A 23,230-nucleotide genomic window follows, 5' to 3' on the forward strand; every position below is an offset into this window, starting at 1 on the left:
TCTTCCTCTACTTTATACATGGGACACCTACCACAGCATGAGTTTTGCCAAGTGGTGCCATGTCCGCACCCGGGATCCGAACCAGCGAACCCTGGGCCACTGAGAAGCGGAATATGCGAACTTAACCACTGCACCACTGGGCCGGCCTCTCAACTTGGACAAGTTAATAAACCTCTTTAAGAAATATAAAGAAATAAATTAGAAAATAAGATCATAATGCGTTAATGAGATGGAAGAAATAAATTAGAAAATAAGATCATAATAATTAATGCATTTAACTTAGTGCCTGGTATATAAGTATCCAACAAGTGTTTGCTATCATTCTTTATTTGTAAATTATATAATTTCATTAGGACTTATAAGTCTAATAACACCCTTTCCTGATCTTTGCTTCTTACTATCCCTCAATGCTTCTTACCATTCCTACCTCCCTGAAGCTGTCCTTAATCTTCCCAGGTAGGGCCATCTCTCTTGAATAGTCAAAGCAATTTATCCATTTTTTTTGGTAGCATTTGATGCTTCCTAGTTTGCACTCTAGTATACATAGCTATCTGTGTATATACTATATATTATTAAGAATTTTTATACATTTTTATATATTTGGAGCTGAGCTATGGACACATCAAATATTGTTTAGATGAATATGTTATTGTTAAAAGTGTCTACTTTCATAATTAGACGTATACTCTCAATTTAGATAGCTCTACCTATTAAGTCCAAAATTAGAAGATCTAAGATGTTACACTACTTGCAAGCTAACAGCATTCTGAATAACCATGGTATCGAGGTGTGGCAGTTTCTAGCATGCTGTGCTGTCAACACTTGGTGACAGCAGATCCTTAATAGGCTTGACTTTGCATTAATTTGCCTGACACAGCTGCACTCACTCACACACACGTGAATACGAGAGCTCTAGATTAGGGATCAGACCACTTATTTACTCACATAGCAGCTTGCGTCAGTTCCTCATGCCCCAACTCTTTACTGCACACCACACTCTAGTGAGGTTTGCACCATAAGAGAGGAACCTACAAATTATGAATCTTGGAGTCCATATAGGAGCACAGAGAGAGAGAGAGACAAAGAGGCTGACTTTGCTCTACATTATAAACAAATCCGAACCTTCTCTGCAGAGCGGAGGAGGAGATGGTCTCAGCTTCACCACCCTGGAATGTAAACAAATAGCTCTAGGAATATAAACCTCTGAATGTCTTTAGAAGTCTCTATCTTTGGGGTTAGTAGTCAATCATCCTTCAATTTAGGTGCCAGTGAACCTTACTCAGGAAGCCAAATATACAGAAACGTGAACATATTCATGGAAACTTTTCTCCCAACACTACCTACAGGGCCATCAAAACTAATAAGTATAGTAGAGAAGGACATTAACGGCTGCAAACAAAAAGCAAGAGCAAATTTCTCGGTTCACAGTGAAAAACATAGTAACTTGGTGTAGTGGTTACTAGACTGCTTCTCTAGGCCACTACAGGCTGACTGTAGAGAATATTGGCTTCTTCCAGTGCACGCTGTGAATTACCATCAGGGAGGGAATCGTGCCCTCTACCAATGAGCATCCCCATGACCAGCCGATACAGACATACAAAAACCCACTCTCTGCCTTAATTTGCATCAAATCTGACAGACTATCCCAGCTTCATGGTTTCCTGTAAGATGTGCTGAGGCATCAGTTGCAAACACATTTGGAGACACCTTCTCCCTCTGTCCAATCTTGCCTTTCCCATCTCCTTGCAGATGTAGGTACACATATCTCTGGAGAGCACTCCCTAACAAATTATCTGCCTGAAACTCTCCCTCCCAAGGTCTGTTCGCAGGGAATACAACCTAAGACACTTCGTCCCTTTCACTCAAAATAGTATATTGGCTGCAGAAAAGTCTGTAATTTTCCTCAATCATAGAATTAGTACCTTTATTCTTTCTTTGAAACTGGTTAGATATTTTAATTTTTTTAAAGACTTCTAGTATAGAGAGTAGAATTTCAAAGCAGAACTTTGGGAGTATGATTAAAAATCCCCTTATTGATATGTGAACTTGTTACCTAGGGAATTTCACAACAGGCTTTGGATCCTTGCCCCTAAGATTCCTTCTCACCTCATTCTGGGTATTGAGGTGTGGCTGTTTCTAGCATGCCCTGCTGCTAACATTTGGTGAAAAGACACCCTTAATAAGCTTGATTTTCCTTTAAAAAATGTTGAGACTTCTCCAAATTGAGCAAGGAGAAAGGGAGCGAACGGATGCAGCCAAAGAGACATTTAGTCAATTTAGTTAAATTCAAACGAAAGAAAAGTTCACTGATGACAAATGGAAACAATAGGCATAGTCCCAAAAGAGTGGAAATGAGCCAAGTATTGAGCAAAAGGAGAGCGCTCCAAAACCATTTGTTTGCTTAGTTAAAACATAATTTCCTGGACTAATTCCTTACTAAATTAGGACCTTATGTTATTAGAAAAACTCACTCCAGGATATTTCTTACTAAAGCGGAAGTTACATCTCAGTGATTTGACATTGAGCATCTGGGTTAAAAATAAGTCTGTCAGTATATTTTATTTTATTTCAATTTCATGCTCTATTTACAGTAAATCTCATACTCCACATTACCTAAGTGGGAATTCAGAATAAATAATGATTATCTAAAACACTAGTTTTCATTTTCTTTTGAGAGAACTTTATAGCTTTACTCATTTATTTATGAATAATGCAGAAATTTGTTATGCAGATACATGCAGATGGCTTTTTTCCCCACTTCTGATCTTACAGTTCACACACAGAGCTCTTGAGGACTGTATTTGATATGATATCAAATTAAACTGCAGCATTTCTGAGTTGGTAGAGATCTTAGAGATCATCCAGCCCAGTGTTTCCCTACTTGATTTACTGGCAAACCAGTCATGATTTTTGACTTATCTGCATGCCCCTTGTATTGTAACAATAAAAATATTTCTTTAAATCAGTTTACTTTCTATAACCTAAATATTTTTATTTGAAAAAGAAATTTTGAGTGATTACTATAAATGGAAAACATGAATCACTTGCCATAGATAGAAGGTAACAATAAAAATAAATATAGAACTACAATAAAATCCCTCTTTCCAATGGCTCATGCAATTCTTTTAAAAACGTCATTGAAGGGGGAAATCACGATAATTAAACATACACATTTTAAGCATTTTACCTTAACTTTAAATGCATAGACATGTCTTTGTTCACCAACCTTTAGACTAAAAAGGGTTTTGTTTTCATTGGTTTTCTCTACTCTTTTTTACTTTCATAATTGCTGATTTCTGCTCTTACTTTATTATTTCCTTCCTTGTATTACTCTGGGTTTAATTTGACCATCCCTTTTTAGCTTCTTAAGGTAGAAGTTTAGATCATTGATGTTAGATCATTATTCTTTTTTAAAAATAGAAACATTTAAAGGTATGTTTCTTTCCTAAGTTCTGCTTTAGCTGCATCCCACAAATTTTGATATATGTTTTCATTTACATTCAACTGAAAATCTATTCTAAGATTAGATTTTTTTCCAGATGCAATAGGCTTGAATAGCATTTGAATAATGTCTCTTTTTAAAAAAATTCTTTCGTTGTTGCTGTTTCAGCAAATTGGTTTCAGGACCATTGTGTTATTTTCTGCATTGTCCTCATCTATATTATTGCATAGCCCGCTAATTACTTTTTTTCATATTTCTTTTAAAAATTTATTCTAATTCCCCTTGTAACTTATTTTTGACCAATAGATAATTTAGAAGTGTGTTGTTAATTTTCAAGTATTCGGGGGATTTTCTAGACATTTTTTGTTATTGATTTTTAGTTTAATTCCATTGTGGTCAGAGAACATACTCTATATGATTTCATTTTTTTTTTAAATTTGTTGATTTGTTTCATGGCTTTTGGTTCATCTTGGTGAACATTTCAAGTACCCTTAAAAAATGCATATTCTGCTGTTGTCAGTGGAGTGTTTAATACATGTTAACTGGTCAAATTGATTGAGGATGTTGCTCAAGTCTTGTATACCCTTATTGGCTTTCTGTCTGCTATTCCATCAGTTACTGAGAGAAAAGCGTGAAATTTCCAGCTGTAATTGTGGATTTGTCTATTTCTCCTTCCAGCTCCATCGAGTTTTGGTTTGTGTAGTGTGAAGTTCTGTTATTTAGGTGATTACACATTTACTATTACTATGCAAGTGGTAAGCGCCCTTCATGATGAATTGGCTTTTCTAGCGTCATAAAATATCCCTTTTTCTCCCTGATTAATTCGTTGTCCTGACATCTACTCAGTCTGATATTAACATAGCTACTCTATATTTCTTATAATATTTCTTTTTCTATCCTTTTACTTTTAACCCATCTGTGTCTTTATACTTGAAGTGCCCTTCTTATAGTTTTTGACAGGGATTTGCTTTTTTTGTTGTCTGACAATCTGCCTTTTAATTGGAGTGTTAAGACCATTAAAAACTAATGTAATTATCAATATGATTGGGTTTAAATATATCATCTTGATAACTATTTTTATTAGTACCATCTGTTCTTTGCTTCTTTCCTCCTCTTTTCTTGCATTTCTCTGAATTAATTGAGAAAGTTTTAGCATTTCATTTTATCTCTATTATTGGCTTATTAGCATAACTGTTTGTTCCAGGGTTTACAATATGCATCTTAAATTTATCAGTCTACCTGCAGATTACCTTACACAAGTCTGCATAGAATGAAAGACTCTTATAGCAGTATACTCCCATTTCCCCTTCCCATACTTTGTGCCATAATTGACACATATTTTAGTTCTACATATATCATAAAACATAATTTTTGTTTTAAATTGTTATATTTTAAAGAGATTTTAAAAGTAAGACAAAATGTTTTATATTTACCTATATGTTCGCTATTTGTGGAACTCTCTGTTCCTTTGTGTAGTCCAAGTTTCCATCAGTATTATTTTCCTTCAGCCTAAGAACTTCCATTAACGTTTCTCATTGTGAAGATCTCTTAGGGCATGTTCTCTAAGATTTTGGTTTTATAAAAAGTTACTACTTAGCCTTTGTTTTTTAACAGGTTTTATTTTGTTAGAGCGGTGTTAGGCTCAGAGTAAAGTTGAGCAGAAAGAATAGAGAAGTCCCATATGTTCTCCTGTCAACGTCCTGCACCTGAGTGGTACATTTGTTTTAACCAATGAACCTACATATATACATCATTATTACCCAAAGTCCATAGTTTACATTAGGGTTCACTCTGGTGTTATACATTTTATGTATTTGGACAAAGATGTAATGACAAATACCCACCATTACAGTACCATATAGTTTCATTGCCCAAAAAATCCTCTGTGCTCCATCTATTCATCCCTTCATCCCTCCTAACCCCTGATGACCACTGATCCTATCACTGTCTCCATAGTGTTACCTTTTCCAAGAATGTCATATAGTTGGAATCATAAAGTATACAGCCTTTTCAGATTGCCTTTTTTCACTTAATAGTATGCATTTAAGTTTCCTCCATGTCTTTTCCTGGCTTGTAATAGCTCATTTATTTTTAGTGCTGAATAACATTTCATTGTCTGGATGTACCAGTGTTGATCCATTGACCTACTAAAGGAAATCTTGGTTGTTTACAAGTTTTGGCAATTATGAATAAAGCTTCTATAAAATCAGGTGTTTTGTGTGGACATAAGTTTTCAACCCATTTGGGTAAATACCAAGGAGCACGACTACTGGATCCTATGGAAAGAGTGTGTTTAGTTTTGTAAGAAACTGCCAAACTGTCTTCTAAACTGGCTGTCCCATTTTTGCATTTCCATCAGCAATAAATATAAGTTCCTGTTGCTCCATATCCTCCCCAGCATTTTGTGCTGTGAGTGTTTCAGACTTTGGCCATTCTCATAGGGGTGTAGTGGTATCTCATTGTTGTTTTAATTTGCAACTGCCTAATGACATGTGATGTTGAGTACCTTTTCATGTGCATATTTTCCATCCGTATTTCTTCTTTGAGGAGGTGTCTGTTCAAGTCTTTTGCTGATTTATCTAATCGGGTGGTTTATTTTCTTATTATTGAGGTTTAAGAATTCTTTGTAATTCTGGATAATAATATTTTTATTACATATGTCTTTTGGGAATATTTTCTCCCACTCTGTGGCCTTCCAGTCCCTTTATTAGTGTCTTTCACAGAGCAGAAGTTTTTAATTTTAGTGAAGTCCAGTTTATTGATTATTTCTTTCATGAATTATGTCTTTGGTGTTGTATCTAAAGTCATTGCCAAACCCAAGGTCACCTAAATTTTTCCTTGTTTTCTTCTAGGAATTTTATTGTTTTACATTTTACATTTGGGTCTATGATCCATTTTGAGTTAATTCTTGTGAAGGGTGTAAGTTTTTGTCTAGATTTTTTTGCATGTAGATGTCCAGTTGTTCCAGCACTATTTGTTGAAAAGGCTATCTTTTTTTCTTTCATATTGCCTTTGATGCTTTGCTAAAGATCAGTTGACTATGTTTGTGTGGGTCTATTTCTGGGCTCTCTATTCTGTTCCATTGATCTATTTTTTTATTCTTTGGCCATTCTCACACTGTCTTGATTACTGGAGCTTTATAGTAAGTCTTGAAGTCAGATAGCATCACTTGACTTTGTTCTTCTCCTTTAATATTGTGTTGGCTGTTTTGAGTCTTTTTCTGTATCTGATAATTCCAACATCTGAAATCCTTGTTAGGACTAATCCTGCTGTTTGGTGTTTGTGCTGAGTCTTGCTTGCAATGCCTTGATTCCTTGTGTATCTTGCAATTTGAGGTTCTGAGCTCATATTTGATGGGGCTTTATCTATTGGAATCCTTTGAGACCTGGGCTTAAATATCCTGAGATTTATATTTGCCTTGGCCAAGGTCTCACAATATTGTTAACCTAATATTTATTTAAGGTAATCTACCAGCCTGTGGTTTCCTGGACCACACAGATGGTACAAATTAGAACCTCAAACATGCATTAAAGCAAGCTGTGATCATAAAATTCTTAAGGGAATTTTTTTTTCATTCTACCCAGAGCTCTAAAAATATCTTCAGGACGTGATACCTTCCCACCTCCAAACAGGATTGACATCTGGTCACCTATCTCTCTATTGTGTATAAGTGGGGAGGAACTCTATCACAGGGAATTGAGTTAGATATTTAGCTATTTTGACACATCAAACCCCATGACAACAACTCTGAGCTTAGAAAATGTAGTCTAAATATGACTAATTTCCTCCCTTGCAAATCCTGAGAATTCTCATGTTTTAATAAAATTTTCCCACTGTTCATAACAGGTTTTTCTTGGGAAAAATATCTCATGCAATAAAGGCAACCATACACCCTAACTCCAAACAACAACAAAAACCATAAAGTAAACATTTGTTGAGTGCTTATAATGGTCTAAGTACTAAGTTAAGAGCTTTATCTGAATTCCCCCCCTTTTTTTTTTTGGTGAGGAAGATTGGCCCTGAGCTAACATCTGTGCCAGTCTCCCTCTATTTTGTATGTGGGATGCTGCCACAGCATGGCTTGATGAGCAGTGTGTAGGTCCATGCCCGGGATCTGAACCTGTGAACCCCAGGCTGCTGAAGTGGAGTGTGTGAACTTAACCACTATGCCACTGGGCTGGTCCCTGCATTTCTTTATTTAAATTTTAAGAACCCTCTTATGATGTAATTATTATTATTATTCCCACCTATAGCTAAGTAAACTGGAGTAGAGAGATGAGGGAACTTCTGCAAGGTGACGTGGTTACAAGGTTAGCTAATGGAGTTTATGTTCTATAATAGTTTTATATTGCTTCACACACACAAAAGTATATTTAATACTTAGTCCTTATGTTTTGGAAGCAGATTCAGCTCTTGAATTTCTAATACTGATAATTCCACATTCTTTTTTCTTTCATTGTTGGAAAACCAAATTAGAAATTCATATCATGAGCTGAGGGAAGATGTGCTTGGGTCATACACAGAACGCAAATCTAAATCAGTCGGAGGCTTTATTCATACATATTTCCCTAGTTTTTGAAAGTTCTCAGATTGTACCTATTTTAAGTATGATATTAGTGACATTTAACTCAAATTTGTATAATGAATCGTATTTATCTTCAGTGACAATCACTGTTTGATTTGAACCTACAACCACAGATCTTGTTGAACTACTAGTTCATGAATGCTCCCTAACTAGGTAACCTTCTCGGACTAAGAATCCCCAGGTGGTTTATGATCTCTGTGTTCAAGCAGACGCTAAGTCAGACACCTGGAATCTAAAATAAGGATTTTCCATTTTCTTCTATCTCACATTGAGGTAATTCTAATTTTGGTTCTTCAACTCTGATCACTTTTAAAAACTTAAAAGTCCCCATTCTTTCTGAAGGTGGTGAATAGTAAAGTGAGATATGGTACTCCTATGAGACTGACGAGTATTGTGTTTAGCTGGAGAATTAGTGATGGATAAGAATTTGACTTCTGATCAGCTTGGCCCGTACTTCATTTCGTTTAACCTCGTATTCTTCTGCTTGTACGTTTTCATGCTTTCTTCCTTACATTATTCCAGGATTTAAACGAATTGCAAAGTTAAGTTCTTAGCACTAAGTGGCTAAGAAGGAAATACTCAAGTGCACCTGGATCACCCCCCACCCACACTTCGTAACGATGCCCTTTACTGATGGGGAGCATGAGCATCTGAAGATGGATCCCTCTCGCTTTCCTGGTGGGGGTTGAAAAGTACTGGGGACTTCTGAGAGCTGGTGAAATTTGATGAAGGCTGTGTTCAACTTTTTATTGCACTGAAAGACTAAAATAATCACAGGGTCTTTGTACAACAGGCATGTGTCTCTGAAAAGACTAGACTGGCTATTTCTCCAAATTATGTTTTCCGAGGCCAGTAGCTTAGTTTTTGTTTCTGTTTTGTTCGACTTGAACTATAGACCAAAAATTTAAAAATGATACAATGGTCTCATATTCAAGAACCTTATGAATTTTTTTTAATACAAAATGGGAGTTGTAAAAGGAATTGACAATTATTTAAGTAGTCTGAGAGAAATAATTCTTTTGCCTCAAATTTAAAATGAATTGTTACCTACATCACAATTTTCTAGAAAAGAACTATTGAAATAACAATACTCCGGTGTTGCTTTGCACTATACTACCACGATCACACCATGCTTCTAAAGGGCCAGCACTTGTGGGACACAGTGTCCTTGCAAAGATCTTTAGAGCAAGACAAAAAGGAAAAACTTGAAATGAGGGACCCTAGAGAAAAACGATGCCAAAATATTTAATGTCATATTCCAATATTAAAATTTATTTAAAGGTAACTATTTTCGAATGGATAAGTTGACATAATTTTATTTTTGCTTGAAAATTGCCAGGAATAAGTGTTAAAAGGTAGCATATTATGGGAGATTAATTTTGATGGGGAGAATGATACTTTATTTCTTCTGTTATATAAATGAATTCAATTTGTTCTAGAAATTTAAAAAAAGATTACTTCCAACTTTCTATTATAATTGCATATTAACCCAGGGAGGTCATTTAGTGTCTCAGGAATTTAGTTATTGTATCAAAAAAGTCCCTAAGATTTAGAATAAATTTTAGGATAAATATTAAGTAAGATGTAAACTCCAGCGCCATGCACCCTGTCTAATCTAAGAGATCATTCACTCACCTGTGGTTTGGGCAGGCACTCAGGGCAGCGTCTCCACTCCTCACCACATCTGACACTTTTTCTTTTTTCAAAGGCTCTTCTGCTTCCTCTAGGGGGTTGTTGTTGGAAAGGAAGTGTTCAGGTTCTCCAATGCACTCTTCTCTCTGATCCATTTCAATCTGAATTAAAGGCACTTCCCTTGAGCAAAGTGATCGCCTGGTGCAGCTCAGAGGGACAGCATCACGGCACGAGGAAGTTTCCTTTTTTGAATCTAGACCTTTGTGCTTTGTAAGAGGAGCAGCTTTGCTTGGAGACCACACTGGGGGATGTTTGCTTTCGGTAACAGAGTCTTTCCTTGGGTAATCAACAGACTCCTGAACAAGAAGGGTTGGCCCACTTCGCCCTCTGCTCGAAGCTGATCTATTCACACATTTCTCCACTTGCAAGCCAGAGCCACCAGAAACAGGCTCAGCGTCAGCTGCCTCGGCATCATCCGTGATAATTTTGTTCTTTTGCATAAGGGCCTTGATTGAGTTTGCCCACGTCTCATGAATTAGCATGTTTGTGATCTGGTCGGTCCCGCCTCGCCAATACAAGCAAGAGTCAGATTTGCAGAGCCCCGAGGAGGAAGCACTACTGACTGGCTGTGCACTTAGGAGATCTGGCTGGCTGTTTTGAGCAAAGCCATCTAAGGAATTGGCTTTGATGGGCACATTCACTGTCAGCCTGGCACCCAGGGACCTGCTATCTGGCACGGACGACTGTCTGTAACACCGTGGGGATCGCAGAGAAGGCGACAGTAAGCCGGCTGTCCAGTCCTGGCTGCTTCTTCTGGAGGAGGCGCTGTCTTTGCTTTCTCTTTCAATGTCCCTCAGCATGTACCTATAGAACTCCTCAGTTATGCTTTCGGTGCTGGACTGTTTGGAGGGACAGCTTGGCCTCACACTGAGGTGGTCATTTTTCTGGCACGCCTGTTGCATAGCTGAGTTCAGAATGCTGCTGGCATTCTTGCCTGCATAGTAATCCAGCAATAACTCAAATCCTCTTCCTTCATTTTCCATCTGGTTCACCATGAACCTGGCAAACTCATCAGTGATGCTCTCACAACTCGACTGCTTGGAGACTGAGCTGGCTCTGCTAACTGGCTGACTTAGGGTGCTCGTTAAACCCAAGCTGTTTACAAATGCCCTGGCATTAGAGTCCTCCTCTGGAATGCTTTCACAGCTGGAGGCCTTCAGCCGATTCCACCTGTCTCCACTGAGTAGCCGATTCCGGGTATAGCTCTGGGCTTGCCAGACACCTTCCACCATGGAGAACTCTGTTAGGTTCATGATTTTGGCTGCCACTTCATTTGCAAAAATATTAACAGAATCTGGGATGTCCTCAGGGTTCATAGACTCATCCACAACTCTGTTCATCAGCTTTTCTTTCAGCTCTGGGTGCTCATCCGTTTTCCTCTTGATCTCGCTGAGCCGCGGTGGCTTGTGTTTCCTCACGGTGGCCCCACTGGCCTGGCTCTCCTTCTTCCTTTTCAAGGATCGGCAGGGTTTGTTCGGGGTAATCAGAAACTCACTCCCTCTCTTCCATGCACAAAACCAGGGTTGTTTTCCATTTGAGTTGTCAAGGCAAATCGCTGCGATTTCAGTTGCCATGGAAACAATCGTCTCTGCTAATTCTTCCGCAAAGTCTGTAATGCCGTATACGTCTGCGTGTTTTGCCTGTAGTACGGATTGAGCAGGAAGGAGCAAGTCATTCCCTAACAAAGACAGGTTAACCTGAACTTCACTGTTTAGAGGTGAGGCACCGTTGTACTTTTCTTGGACATTTGCATGGATGCTGTCCTCAGCATCCTGGGAACAGCTGCTGCACTTGCCGACTGTTGGTGTCCTTTCTCCTTCTGAAGAGACTCTGCGTTCATTCTCATTGTGACTGGGCGTCTGATGAGGGTTTTTTGTATCTTCTCCCACATCTGTTCCTTTCAGATATATTTCCTCGGGGGATGTTTCAGCAGTCGAAGAATCAGTCACTCTGGGACTACAGGACAATTCACATTGCAGCGTGGGGTTCTGGAAGAGGCCTGGCTTCACTGGGCCCCGGTTATCTTGTTTCAGATGCACATCGTCCACCAGATCATTGATAACAAGACCGGTGCTATTGCTAAGTGGATGGCCACTGGAGTATTCGGTGGCTTTTGTCCATGCTTGACCAGCAGCCTGATCCGGTAGTTGGCAATCCAGGTCCATTTCCCTCCATCTGATGGTCTCCTTAGAAAGGCCTGTGGGACATTCACCAAGCTGTATCATATGGCTCATCTTCTTGATCGTGGAGCATATCACATTGAAGAGCAGTTGATGTGTACTTTCCATCAAGGTGTCCAGAGTTTCAGATGAATGCCTGCCATCATCGGGGTCGAATATTTTATTTTTCTGGTGAACTTCATCCATCGAATGCTTCAGGATAACATTGGACAGGGTCTGTGCCAGTTCATTACCGATCACATTTTCTGAGCACGAGCTCTGAGGCTTCGAAGCATTTTCTATGATTCTCCTGGTCATTGATTCCATGAGGTCTCCCATACTGCTGTAGGTATTAGGTTTCGTTAAAACCAGAGCGGCCTCCTTGAGCAGCGCCTCAGCAATGGCTTCGTTCCCCAGCTCCATGCTCTTCCCTGTCGCTAGACTACAAAGTGGAGGGGTTGCTGCAGAAGCGTTAGCTGCAGATACGTGCCCACTTGAAGCCACAGGGCACTTCACCTCTCCTTTTTCACCCAGGCCACAGACAGCAATGGCGCTCGCCACCTGAGTCATGCCACACAAAGCAGAGGGAAGCGAGTATTCACTGACGGAAGGTTCCTTGGGTCCTTCGGGTGCTTCAGTTTGCATTGGTCCATCGCCACCCAGTGGACGGTTTGAAACCAGGGATGCTTGCTCCATTTTGAATCTTTCTGTGGCCTGTGGACTCGAAATGGTTCCAATCACAGTGGCTGCGCAAGCTAATGCTATTTCTAGAGCACTCTGGGGGTGTCTGGTGTTCTCTCCAGAGAGGACGCCTGAGGTTTCAGCAGAGACTTCTGTCTCAGGCCACGAGGAGATGCCTGGCTCAGGGGCAGTATTGCTGCCATCTGGACTCTGAAAAATGACTATTTTGGGGAGCTCATTCCATGACTGAGGGACCACGATATCTTTCGTGGAACAGCCAGTGGGAAGCAGAACACTTCCTACAGAAACACTGGCTTCAGGTTCCTGGGGTATCGTAGGTGGAGACTGAGATAGTCTAATAAATGCGTCTTGCAGCACAGATTCTGCTAAATTTGTAGCATACTCGCCAGTTGTGACTTCTCCATGTTGTATGGGAGGAAGAGAGTTTGTTCCATCCTCGTGGTCTCCTGGGTCTAAGTTGCTGCCATGCTCAGTGACAGTGCCACATGCAGAAGGTCCATCTTTCTCAACCATCCTGGAGAAATAAGCATCGCCTGGAATATATAGTGCCTGTGAGTTTCCCACTTGACCTTTAAAATTTTCTGAATAATAACAGTTTGTGGCTGGTCCGTCATTCTCTTCAGCTTCACCTTTCCATTCACATGGCTTGGCCGAGGGATCTAGACTCTGCAAAGTTGTGTCTTCTGCGGCTTTTTCCAGAGATCCTTCTGTTTTAATCAACAGTGTGTGATATTTGCTAACGTATTTGTCTTCCAAAGTACAAAGCAACTTTTCCTTGCTGCAATTCCATTCCTCCTGGATGGCTTCCTCTGGCTTTTTACTTTCTAAAACATGGGCTGCAATACTTATATTTTCATAACCTAGAAGAGAAAATGAAGGCCATTATTACTTTTTGGATAGCAGGTTCTCATGAGTCTAAAATAACAATTACTTTCTAAAAATGCCTTTAAGCACCAGGTGTTTTTTTTTCCCCCTCAAAATAGCATTTTGAATGTTTCTTCAAGAAAAATGAATCTGAAAAGGTTTTTGAGTTCTAATATGGAATGCTGCCCAACCAAATGGTTTCCAATGTGGGATACAAATGCAAGCGCTAGAGTGAAAGAAGAAAGTGTTTGGAAGCTGAGGGCTGGTCACCGTTCTTCAGGGGGAAAGGAACCCAGGAGTTGCATCTTAGAGCTTCCCAGTGGGTACAGTGGGAGAAAGGAGGATGTTTAGAGCAACCTCAATAGTGAGCCTTGTGCAAAGATTTGCTCTGAAGTTTGCATAGGACTTGCCCCAGAGACAGTGGCAACAACATCTGGGGCATCCTTTCCTCTGTGGCTAACAGTGGGGAAGAGGAACCCATTGTTCACTGAGCTCTATTAATGAGTCAATCGAAAGATGAATACATGAGTACTAAGCACTCGCCTGGGTTATTTCCTTCTGTCTTCACAATAATAATAGTTAAACATAATAAATATATATAGATAAATAAAATAAATATAATAGTTCTAGAGGTACTATTACACTCTTAAATTACAGATAAAGAAAGCAAAGCTGGAAAATATGAGATAACTGGCTCCAGTTTTCACTGCGTCAAAGAGGCAGTAATAGAATTCAGGACAGTTTAACTCGGCTTCAACTAATAGACGGCTTTTATGGAAGTCTTAGGGAAGTTAACTTTCCTCCCAGTGATCATCTCCATCTCTTGGCAGGCAGGAGGATTTCCCTTTAAAACACACAGATTTCCTTCAGCATCCCCAAGGCATCTTTAGGGAGTCTGGAGCCATCTAACCATTAAATGTATTAAGGGCATTAGTCAGCATCCAGCCTAGTTTTCTCTCAACCCCCTTCTCTCCCTAAACTCAGTAAGTGAAGACTGTGATGTGCCAGCCAAACTGATGTGGCCTGAAACTTTTCTGAAATTTCACCTAGACCTTTTTATACGTGACTAATTTCAGGATGCACATTCGTTTCATTGGAAAGTTCTCACCATTCCTATATTCTTCCACCTCACTTTCCTCCTCTAAGTGCTCAGATGCAGTGAGAAAGTCTTCCTCAATTGAAGACAAGGAACAGTTTGTGTCATCCTCCACTTTCAAGACGTTTGTTTCCAGGTGGAGCTGCCGCTCCTGCACCAGTTCCAGACCGATCAAAAATTTGTTGATTTCAAAGATGATGCAATTGGTACTGTTTGGTCTGTTCCCTCTTGCACACTGGACCAAGCAGATATCTGGCAGCCAAGGACACTGAATGCAGAGAGAAAAAAAGGCATTTATTAAAAGAGAAAATAAAAAACCATTGCCTCTGACCTTTCTTCTTCCACTAATACCTCCTGTTAGAAAGAGTGGGGACCTTTAAAATATTTGGAATATTTCCTGGGCTTATATTGATGAACTGATTGAAAAAACCTCAAGGGATGTTTGGGAACACGGAGTACCTAGAAAAAGTTTGACTTAGGGGAAAGTGGACCAGTTGTATCACATTTTTGTACTTTCCTTTCAAAGCAAAAATTGCACTGAGCAAAGTTAAACAGGCCAGGAAGACTTATTCAAAGCTATTAAAATAGGGGAGAGAGGCAGAATGGAGTTGGGTCACAAGCACTGAAACAAAAAGGAATAGGGTTTTAAGAGCTGGTGTAGGAGGATTGTAGGCCATCTGTATTTGCTAATTGGCTTTACTCAAAAGAAAAGTAAATTTTCTTGTATCTTCATGGCAGGAGGTAGTTTTGCAAATTGGAATGAGGTGTCCACTGAAGTTAGGCTTCCGTCCTTCCACTCTGATAGGAGCACTATCTTCTTTGATAATTATATTTCAAAGAGATGATTCTTAGGTCTTTGAGAAAGGCATCCCTAGGCTGTAAAACTGGAAAGAGGCTTTTTTTTTTTTTTTGCTGGGGAAGATTTGCCCTGAGCTAAAATCTGGGCCAATCTTCCTCTATGTTTAGTATGTGGGCTGCCAGCATATCATGGCCTCTAACAGAGCGGTGTAGGTCTGCGCCCGGGCACTGGGCAGAGAAATAATTTATAGTGATAAGTTTTATAAAGTAAATTTTCTCAAAAAAGGGAGGTCAGGGCCTAGGGTTAGGAAGAAGGCTGTCTAAAACTTAATGTTAAGGCCATCTTGGGCCCGCTTCTTGACTAAACTGAGTCCCAGTTTCTCAGACCAATATCTTTTTCTGCGTTGGTGATATTCAGTAAAACCTCTGCCACGATTTCAGAAGTGTGTCAAGTGTTCTATCAAGTACAGTTAGAAGTGATCATTTGTGTTGCTCATCTGAAGAAACAGCCAAAATGTGATTTAATGAAATCCACGTGAAGTGAATTAATTATCTCTAAAACATCAGTGTATGGGGATAGCAGTGATAAGAAGGCCCAAAATATTGAATGGTGTCCCAGTGAAACCTATTAATTGTGTTCAGTTCTGGGGTTACAGATCATATTCCTCTTCTCCACTACAAGTCTTCACTACTCACACTGTTGTTCACTAGAATAGCAATGAAAATGTTTCAATTGCTTGCACACAGATTACCAGTAAGTTACAAACATGTCTGGTTCATCAGGGTTTTCGTTTTTATAAGAGGACCAATATGCTGATTTATAGTAATTTTTAAGAGAAAATTCATTGAATGGAAATGAGAGTTAATGGGTAGGGGGAAGCTAAATAAATTCATCCCAAAGTAGAATCTGAAATGTTTGGGAAAAATGTTTTATGTTTAAATGTTCACCTTACAAAAAATTATTTAAATCACATGCTTACCTGTGGTTGGAGTTAATTGAGTCTAATCCTAGTTAACTCGCCATTTTGGAATCCTGGACTCTGAACATTCATGTGTGTGAGTGGTGAGTATGTGCACATGCAGAGGAATACGTACATATAGACATTCAAATTGTACTTCTGAAAGCAGTATATCTTCTTCTTACAAAAATATCACTTATAAATCTCTTTGATTGGATATTATAATTAAAGTAATTCCAGGAGAAATGATTATAAAATGAAAAATTCTACCATTCTCCATGGAGTCCAAGGGTCCATCCCCCAGGGGCTCAGAAATAGCGTTCATCAACGTGCTTACGTGATTAAGTCTGTTTTTCAAGAAAAATGGTCCATAACCTTGCTTTTCAAAGTGTAGGTTGTGGACCAGCAGCCTGGGCGTCACGTGGGCACTTGTTAGTAATGCATAATCTTAGTCCCCACCCCAGATCCACTAAATCAGAATCTGCATTTTCAATGAATCTCTGGGAGATTTCTACACCCATCGACACTCGACAAGTACTGGTCTATAGATTTTATGAAATTCATAAAGAGTCTGCAACACCCCCCCAAATGGTGACGAATTGCTGTTATAGAGTAATAGCAGCTGGCTTAATTTTCTTTCCACTGAATTCAGATATAATACACAAAACTGAAATTTACCAGCTACTTTCTAAGTGCCTATTACATGCAAGGTATGCTGGGAGGGGCAAACAAGACTCACAATTGTCCTGGGGTGGAGTACCATACACTGCCCAGTGGTTCAGACATGAATAAAAACAATTATAAAGTTGAACCACAGGAAGTTGCCATATTTGCAGGTCAAAATGATTGCATGTTGGTCATTTCACATCATCTAGATTAAATATATATAACATAAGGTAAAATGTGGCAGGAATCAAAAGAATATTAACAAAGCAATATGAAAGTTAAGTAATACTTCAAGATAGACTTCGAGCAATCATATTATTCAATGTGGAATGCTACAGAGCTATGGTTTTTGTAGACAGAAAACATTTTCTTTGCAATCTTCTTGAAAGTTAATAAACATCCTGGGAGTCTTAGGTAAATGAAGTTTAAACAATATAGCCTATAAAATAATTGCAGATATTATTATAAAATTTTTATGGTAGTCTATTAGGTACTTGGCATTTCTTATTACCTCTGATGCAAATAATTTTCTATGAGGTTGGTGGTGCTATTGCTCTCTTGCGGATGAGAAATCAGAGCCACAGAAAGGCTAACTGGTCCTTTCAAGGTCACACAAATACAAATTGGAAGAGCCAGCCTTGCAATCCAGGTCTGTTGGACTCCAATTCCTGTGTCCTTTCCAATTCTCCCCATGGTCCAATAACAAAGATCCAATGTCCACAGAAGATATGCAATTTGGTAAAGATGATGGGTTGTACCTAGACCTCCTCAAACTCAAAGTATGCTCAGTAAAATTATGTGTTCATTTCATAGCAAGGACAGCCACAGGAGTAGATCTTATTACTGTACATAATAAACATCTCAGAAAAATTTCCTTCTGTAGAAAAATAATTGATTTTACTTACATTTTCCACTTAGTATTTGACTTGACTGTTGACTATTGTAATGATCGTGTTTCTTAAGACTTTTTAAGAGTCTTATCCTAAGACTCTGCTAAGAACAATTCGAGGAGGGAAAAGGTAACTGTCGTGCCTCCTCCTCATCTCTGTCTCACTGGTGTGTATTCATTAGTCTTTTGAAACACATATGCATGGATAGTTGGGCATATGTTTTTATATATTTAGTAATATTCATAAGAAAGAATGTCTGAGAAGATGCCAGGCTGTAAGTAGGCAGCTCCATGAAAGCAAGATGTCTGACTTATTTACTGCCACATCTTCAGCATCTAGACAGGGCTTAACTTTCAGGAGGTGCACAATATATACTTGTTGAATGAATGAGGGATGTTATGAATATTTTCTTACATTTTTCCAATTGTATAATTTAATTGTAAAATAATGCAGCAACATAAAAAAGCAATAGAGTTATTTGTTGAAGCACAAAGACATGAATAAACAAAGAGAAAACTGCTCATAGATAACAAAATTCCTCAAGAAGCAGAAAAGGCACTTCCTCCATTAGGCTTGCATCAATATTATACTTGTCTTGCTTGAAAGAGCCCAGCCAGTATGTAAATAGATGATTACTCCTGTTCTTAGTACTCTACTCTGCTACTTTATTTTGCTTTAAATAACATTTCTTTCTCCTTCATCTTCCTTCAGTTTTTTTGTATGGATAGAAAATAAAACTTTGCATTTGAATATCCTCCGCACTTCTCAAGGTGCTTTCATATTATTTCATTAAATCACTTTGACTTGTTTCCGAGAATGTAGAAAAGTATTTTTTAAAATCTCCCTCTTGTAGAATAGGAAATCAAAGTTAAGAGAAGTAAGGTAATTTGTTACCTGGACTACTGAAAATTTTAGGCTGATTGTCAAAAATCTTCTTTGGCATTGTAATTTCCTGGGTCAAAGGTGCCAAGTAGCTTGTTGACTCTCTTCCACACAGGGGCAATGGGGACATGAGCTATGCCCTTGGGACTGATTTAGACCTCTCCACTTAACCCAGCTCAAGTTGCCTCTGCCGATATCTTCATCCTTCCTTATGGATTAACAGATTGCCAATTTTAATGGGGCAAGGCAGCCAAACAGAGAATATCCCTAAATGTGTACGTACTTGCTAAGATGGGATTTAGCATTGATATGCTGCCCTAACATTGCTGGTCTGTTAAAACATATGGATTGTGGTACCTACAAAATGATGTAGGCCTTTGGGAGATTGTAGAGGGTGAAGTGATACAAAGGAAGTGATGGAGACTCTTGAAATAAAGAAGAATGAAATGTTTAAGAGTGTTATAGTTCACAGGCAATTCTTCATAGCTCTTAGGAAAAGTACGCAGATTTGAACATGGTTTGGTGGATGATCTTTAATGAGTCCTGGGCAATTTGACTCTTTTGACCCTAATGAATGTCTGTGTTACTTTTGTGAGCCAACATCATTCACCCTTCTTCTGGTTCTCATATGCTGTGAGATGCCATTTTCTGGCCCACTCACAGTCCAAGTACTTCACATGCAGTAATTCACCTCAAACTCCAGAGGTGATCATGTGATGCAGGCCTGGCCAATCCAAACACTGCATTCCTCAGGCCATAGGGATTGGTTCAGAAATGGGCATGTGACACATGAAAGCCAACAGAACACAATGCAACGTTTGCTAGGAGCCACTTGGAAGAGTCATTCAATTTTGCTCAACTTGAACCCAAAGGGATATCGTCTCCTTGCAGGAAGAGCTTGTCTCATGATGAGGAAAATGGAGAAAGCAGGAAAGAGGCCACAAGAGAAAATCCATGTCCTGATGACATTGTGCAAGTCCCTGTATCTAATCCAGCCACTGGAGTTTTTAGTTACAAGAGAAAATACATTCTCTTTGTGTTTAAGCCGTTTTTCTGTCATGTTTAATTAGGAATCCTCACAGGCCTAGTGCAGAAGTACTCTTAAAACTCAGGTGTGAAAATTGCTTTTGGTCATCATGGTTTTGCCTAATGTAAAGAGAGGGCACTTAGACCCATTTCTGTGTTCTCTTTTTAGACAATTAATTTTCTCACAAGGAAATGTGCTATTAGACTGACTGTGAAGAATTTTGTTCTAGTCTTGATTAGCAAATTGTAGATTTTTATGAAGCATCTGGAGTAGAGCAAGAAATAGTGAGTGGGCTTCTGAGATTTTTTATATTTAGATGCATTGAAGAATAAAAGAAGATTTTAAAATTTTCCAGCAAAACTAAAACTCAAGAAAGAACAATTTGGAGGAAAACAAATGCTCATTATTTTAATCTGTAGCTGTGTCATGTATCACTATCAAGTATTTTATTTGAGAAAATTAGCAATCTCTTATACAATATGCCTTTAGAAATATTTTATATATTTTCCTATAAATTGATTAAACAATTTGAAATAGTTTTAGTTTTCTTCAAATAAAGAGTGTTATAATGATTTATTTAACAACAGTGAACACCAGTGCATTGAATGAGAATAATAGTATTTTAATTCCTGCTTTATTTCTAGTAACATTCGCTTCGGCTGGGAATTTTATTCTTTGGGCCCAGCAAACTCCCGTTCCATCCTTGCAGCTGCTATCCTGTATTTATTAGGTTGGCTGGTTTGGAGTATCCCAAGAAAGAAATAACATGCAGAAAGAAGAAATTGTGGTATTCTGGGACAACATGGTATAAATTAGAATTTTGGCATTATTCCTGAGACAGAAGACAATCTGGTTTTTGATTATCCAGTAGATTTGTAGAAAACCAAGCTAACCAATCAATGCCTGGTGTGTCTGCTCTAGGTTAAGTGTGACTTAGCACCATGAACTTGAGAAGATAATAAATGTTAGGAGTTGATGTAAGGGAAGCTCTGTCAAACTCTAAGTGGAATTATTTAGGAGAAAAGCAAATGAAGACTATCCTTGACTACAAAGACACTTTTGATCCTTATGCTATGGGAGCTTATGTGTAGCATCTATCTGAGGTTCACACTGATTGTGCCGAGAGCTAACCACAGATAACTTACCACTAGCGAATACCTTAACAAGAGCTTATATTACTTACCTGTGAAACTTCAAAATCTGCCTGGAGATTTCCAGATGTTAACCCACTTAGGAGGACAATTTCGTTTTCTTTTGGCTGTTGGACGTTCATGGAGTTGATAAGTTTTGGAAGATCTGGTGAAACGTTGACCAATTTCTGTAGAGCAAAAATCTTTATTATTTTAGATGATTTCTTTTCCACTTTCAAAATACTACCCCAAAACTATTTTGCTTGCAAAAATAATATACTCGTATAATCACTCATGCTATAGATTACTTAATCTACCATGATTATTACTAGAAGAGATTGTATAAAATTGAAGCATAAAGCTTTAAACTGGAATAGGAAATTTCTTAAACATAAGCCTTAAAAACTTTTTAGTTCTAAACTTTCCAAAGTAAACATTCAATAATTACTGTCACACACAGGTATAAATAATAGTTTTGGAAATTCTTTTCTTTTAAGACCTTGAATAAGAGACTTGACTAATAATCATCTATTCTAATAAAGTCAATAATAATAATATTAATAATAAAATAACTACCAACATTGATTTTGTTCTATGCACTAGGCACTATGCTAAATACTTTCCATATATTACATCTTACTACATTTAAACCCCACAACAACCCTATATGGATTAGGTACCTCTATTACTTCCTTTTTACACATAAGTAGCCTGAAACCCAGGGAATAAGATTAGTTCCTTGAACAAGTTTATGTATTTAAATCAGTGCCATTGTGCCTGCTCTTAGGCACAGAAGAAGATTGTCTCAAATCACTCACAAAAATTCTTCAAATACACAGTTCTTAAGATGCAATTTGCTTTGGTCTTTCTTGTTCTCTCTTTGATGGACTTTGCACCGTAATTCCGTCAAATAAAACCACATGTTTATTTCTTTTGAAAACAAATCCCTCCAGTGCTACACAGGTGAATGATATTTGGAATTCAGTGGAAATCTATAATGGATAATCTGTATGGGGAATAGGGTTTGAGGAGCTTCAGGTGCAGCATTGTCAAGAAAAAATATTGCAGGAGGAAGTGAGTAATTGCAGGTCTACTGTTCTGAGATGATCAAGTTGCAAATAGTGTACTGCTATGCAATAAACACCACATAGCGTTTATACCAAATAGTAGGTCAAACCATTTTCAGCTATGGACATGAAATGATAATCATGTCACACCAATTAATTCTTCCCATTGTACCCACAGGCTCTGGTTCCAAAGGACTGAATGAACCTTCAAGTTCTTGCATGTTGTCAAGGATTTCCATCAGGAGCCTCACAACCTTGGATGACCTTAGAATATTTAGCTACTGTAGAGGGTAAAAAGTTTGAGCCCTAGATGAGTTCAGGGCTGAGAAACCAAGGTTAGAGATAAAACATTTGATGAAAGCAGCAGGAAGGAGCAAACCTGAGAGCCAGAAGGAAGGGCTGGCTGGTATGAAGCAGGTTTTGGAAAAGTCATCTCAGACAGGACGTTTGAGAGTGGAGAAGGGGAGAATGGAAAAAGCCACTGAAAGGCACTGGTGGGCAGGAGAAAGCGCCTGCTTGGAGAGCAGCCCTGTCTACCTGAGAAAGCAAGTTTCACAAATATACAGAGGCAAACTGTGAAAAAGGGGTCAGGGAAATAGGCTGTGATGAAACCATCCAATTAAAGAGTCTCCTACAAAATGAGCATCATTTACAGATGAAGTCACGTTGGTTCTCTCCTCAGTTCAGCCAGCCCTCATAGCGCACTCCCGGAGACTTGAGCTCCAAGCATTACCTGCTGCAGGTGCTCCGTGTTGCACTCATCCTTGTTCACATCCAGGTTCACAAAGCAGACCTGGGAAAGAGGGCAAACACTGTGATAAGTCAAATCTCAAACACATCACATAGATGAACATTACTATGGGCAATCAGTTGGAAGTGGGGAGAAGAAAACACAAGGAAAAGTTTCAAGGAGGTGAGGTTGCTCTTGATTAGGATTTTGGTGGATCGGGAATGAGGTGGACATCTCTGGTGGGTCGGATAGCTCGAGTGGTACTTGGAGTTGGGAAAATACAACATACTGTAAAGAAACAGGGAGGAAGGGAGTCTGATTACAGCACAGGCCTGAGAAAGAGAAGGATTAGAAATGAGATCTCAGAAGGTGCATGTTGAACGAGATCATGCAAATGAGGTTCTACAATATTTTGCCAAAAATCATTGAAAGGTTTTTATTCTGAACAAATTGATTGGATCATAAAAAACTGAAAACATTAATTATCTGGACATTTAGTCAGATGCTTGGACTTAAGTACATGCCTGCAAGCCTAGGGGGT

The 23,230-nt window shown here is 38.7% G+C and overlaps 1 protein-coding gene across 8 annotated transcripts in view; it reads right to left on the minus strand.

Annotated features, from left to right (window-relative positions):
- The window catches only part of SPHKAP (SPHK1 interactor, AKAP domain containing), a 154,411-nt gene that overhangs the window by 17,725 nt on the left and 113,456 nt on the right, over positions 1–23,230 (minus strand). For all 8 annotated transcript variants that reach the window (XM_070269438.1, XM_070269437.1, XM_070269436.1 and 5 more), the window contains 4 exons: positions 22,693–22,752; positions 20,946–21,080; positions 14,553–14,808; positions 9,663–13,440 (listed from right to left, as the gene is read on the minus strand). In XM_070269438.1, the coding sequence (XP_070125539.1) occupies positions 9,663–13,440; positions 14,553–14,808; positions 20,946–21,080; positions 22,693–22,752 (4,229 nt within the window). The remainder of the gene's footprint in view (positions 1–9,662; positions 13,441–14,552; positions 14,809–20,945; positions 21,081–22,692; positions 22,753–23,230) is intronic.

This window comes from Equus caballus, chromosome 6 (genome assembly GCF_041296265.1).
Source record: "Equus caballus isolate H_3958 breed thoroughbred chromosome 6, TB-T2T, whole genome shotgun sequence".
In the NCBI taxonomy this organism is placed as follows: Eukaryota; Metazoa; Chordata; class Mammalia; order Perissodactyla; family Equidae; genus Equus; species Equus caballus.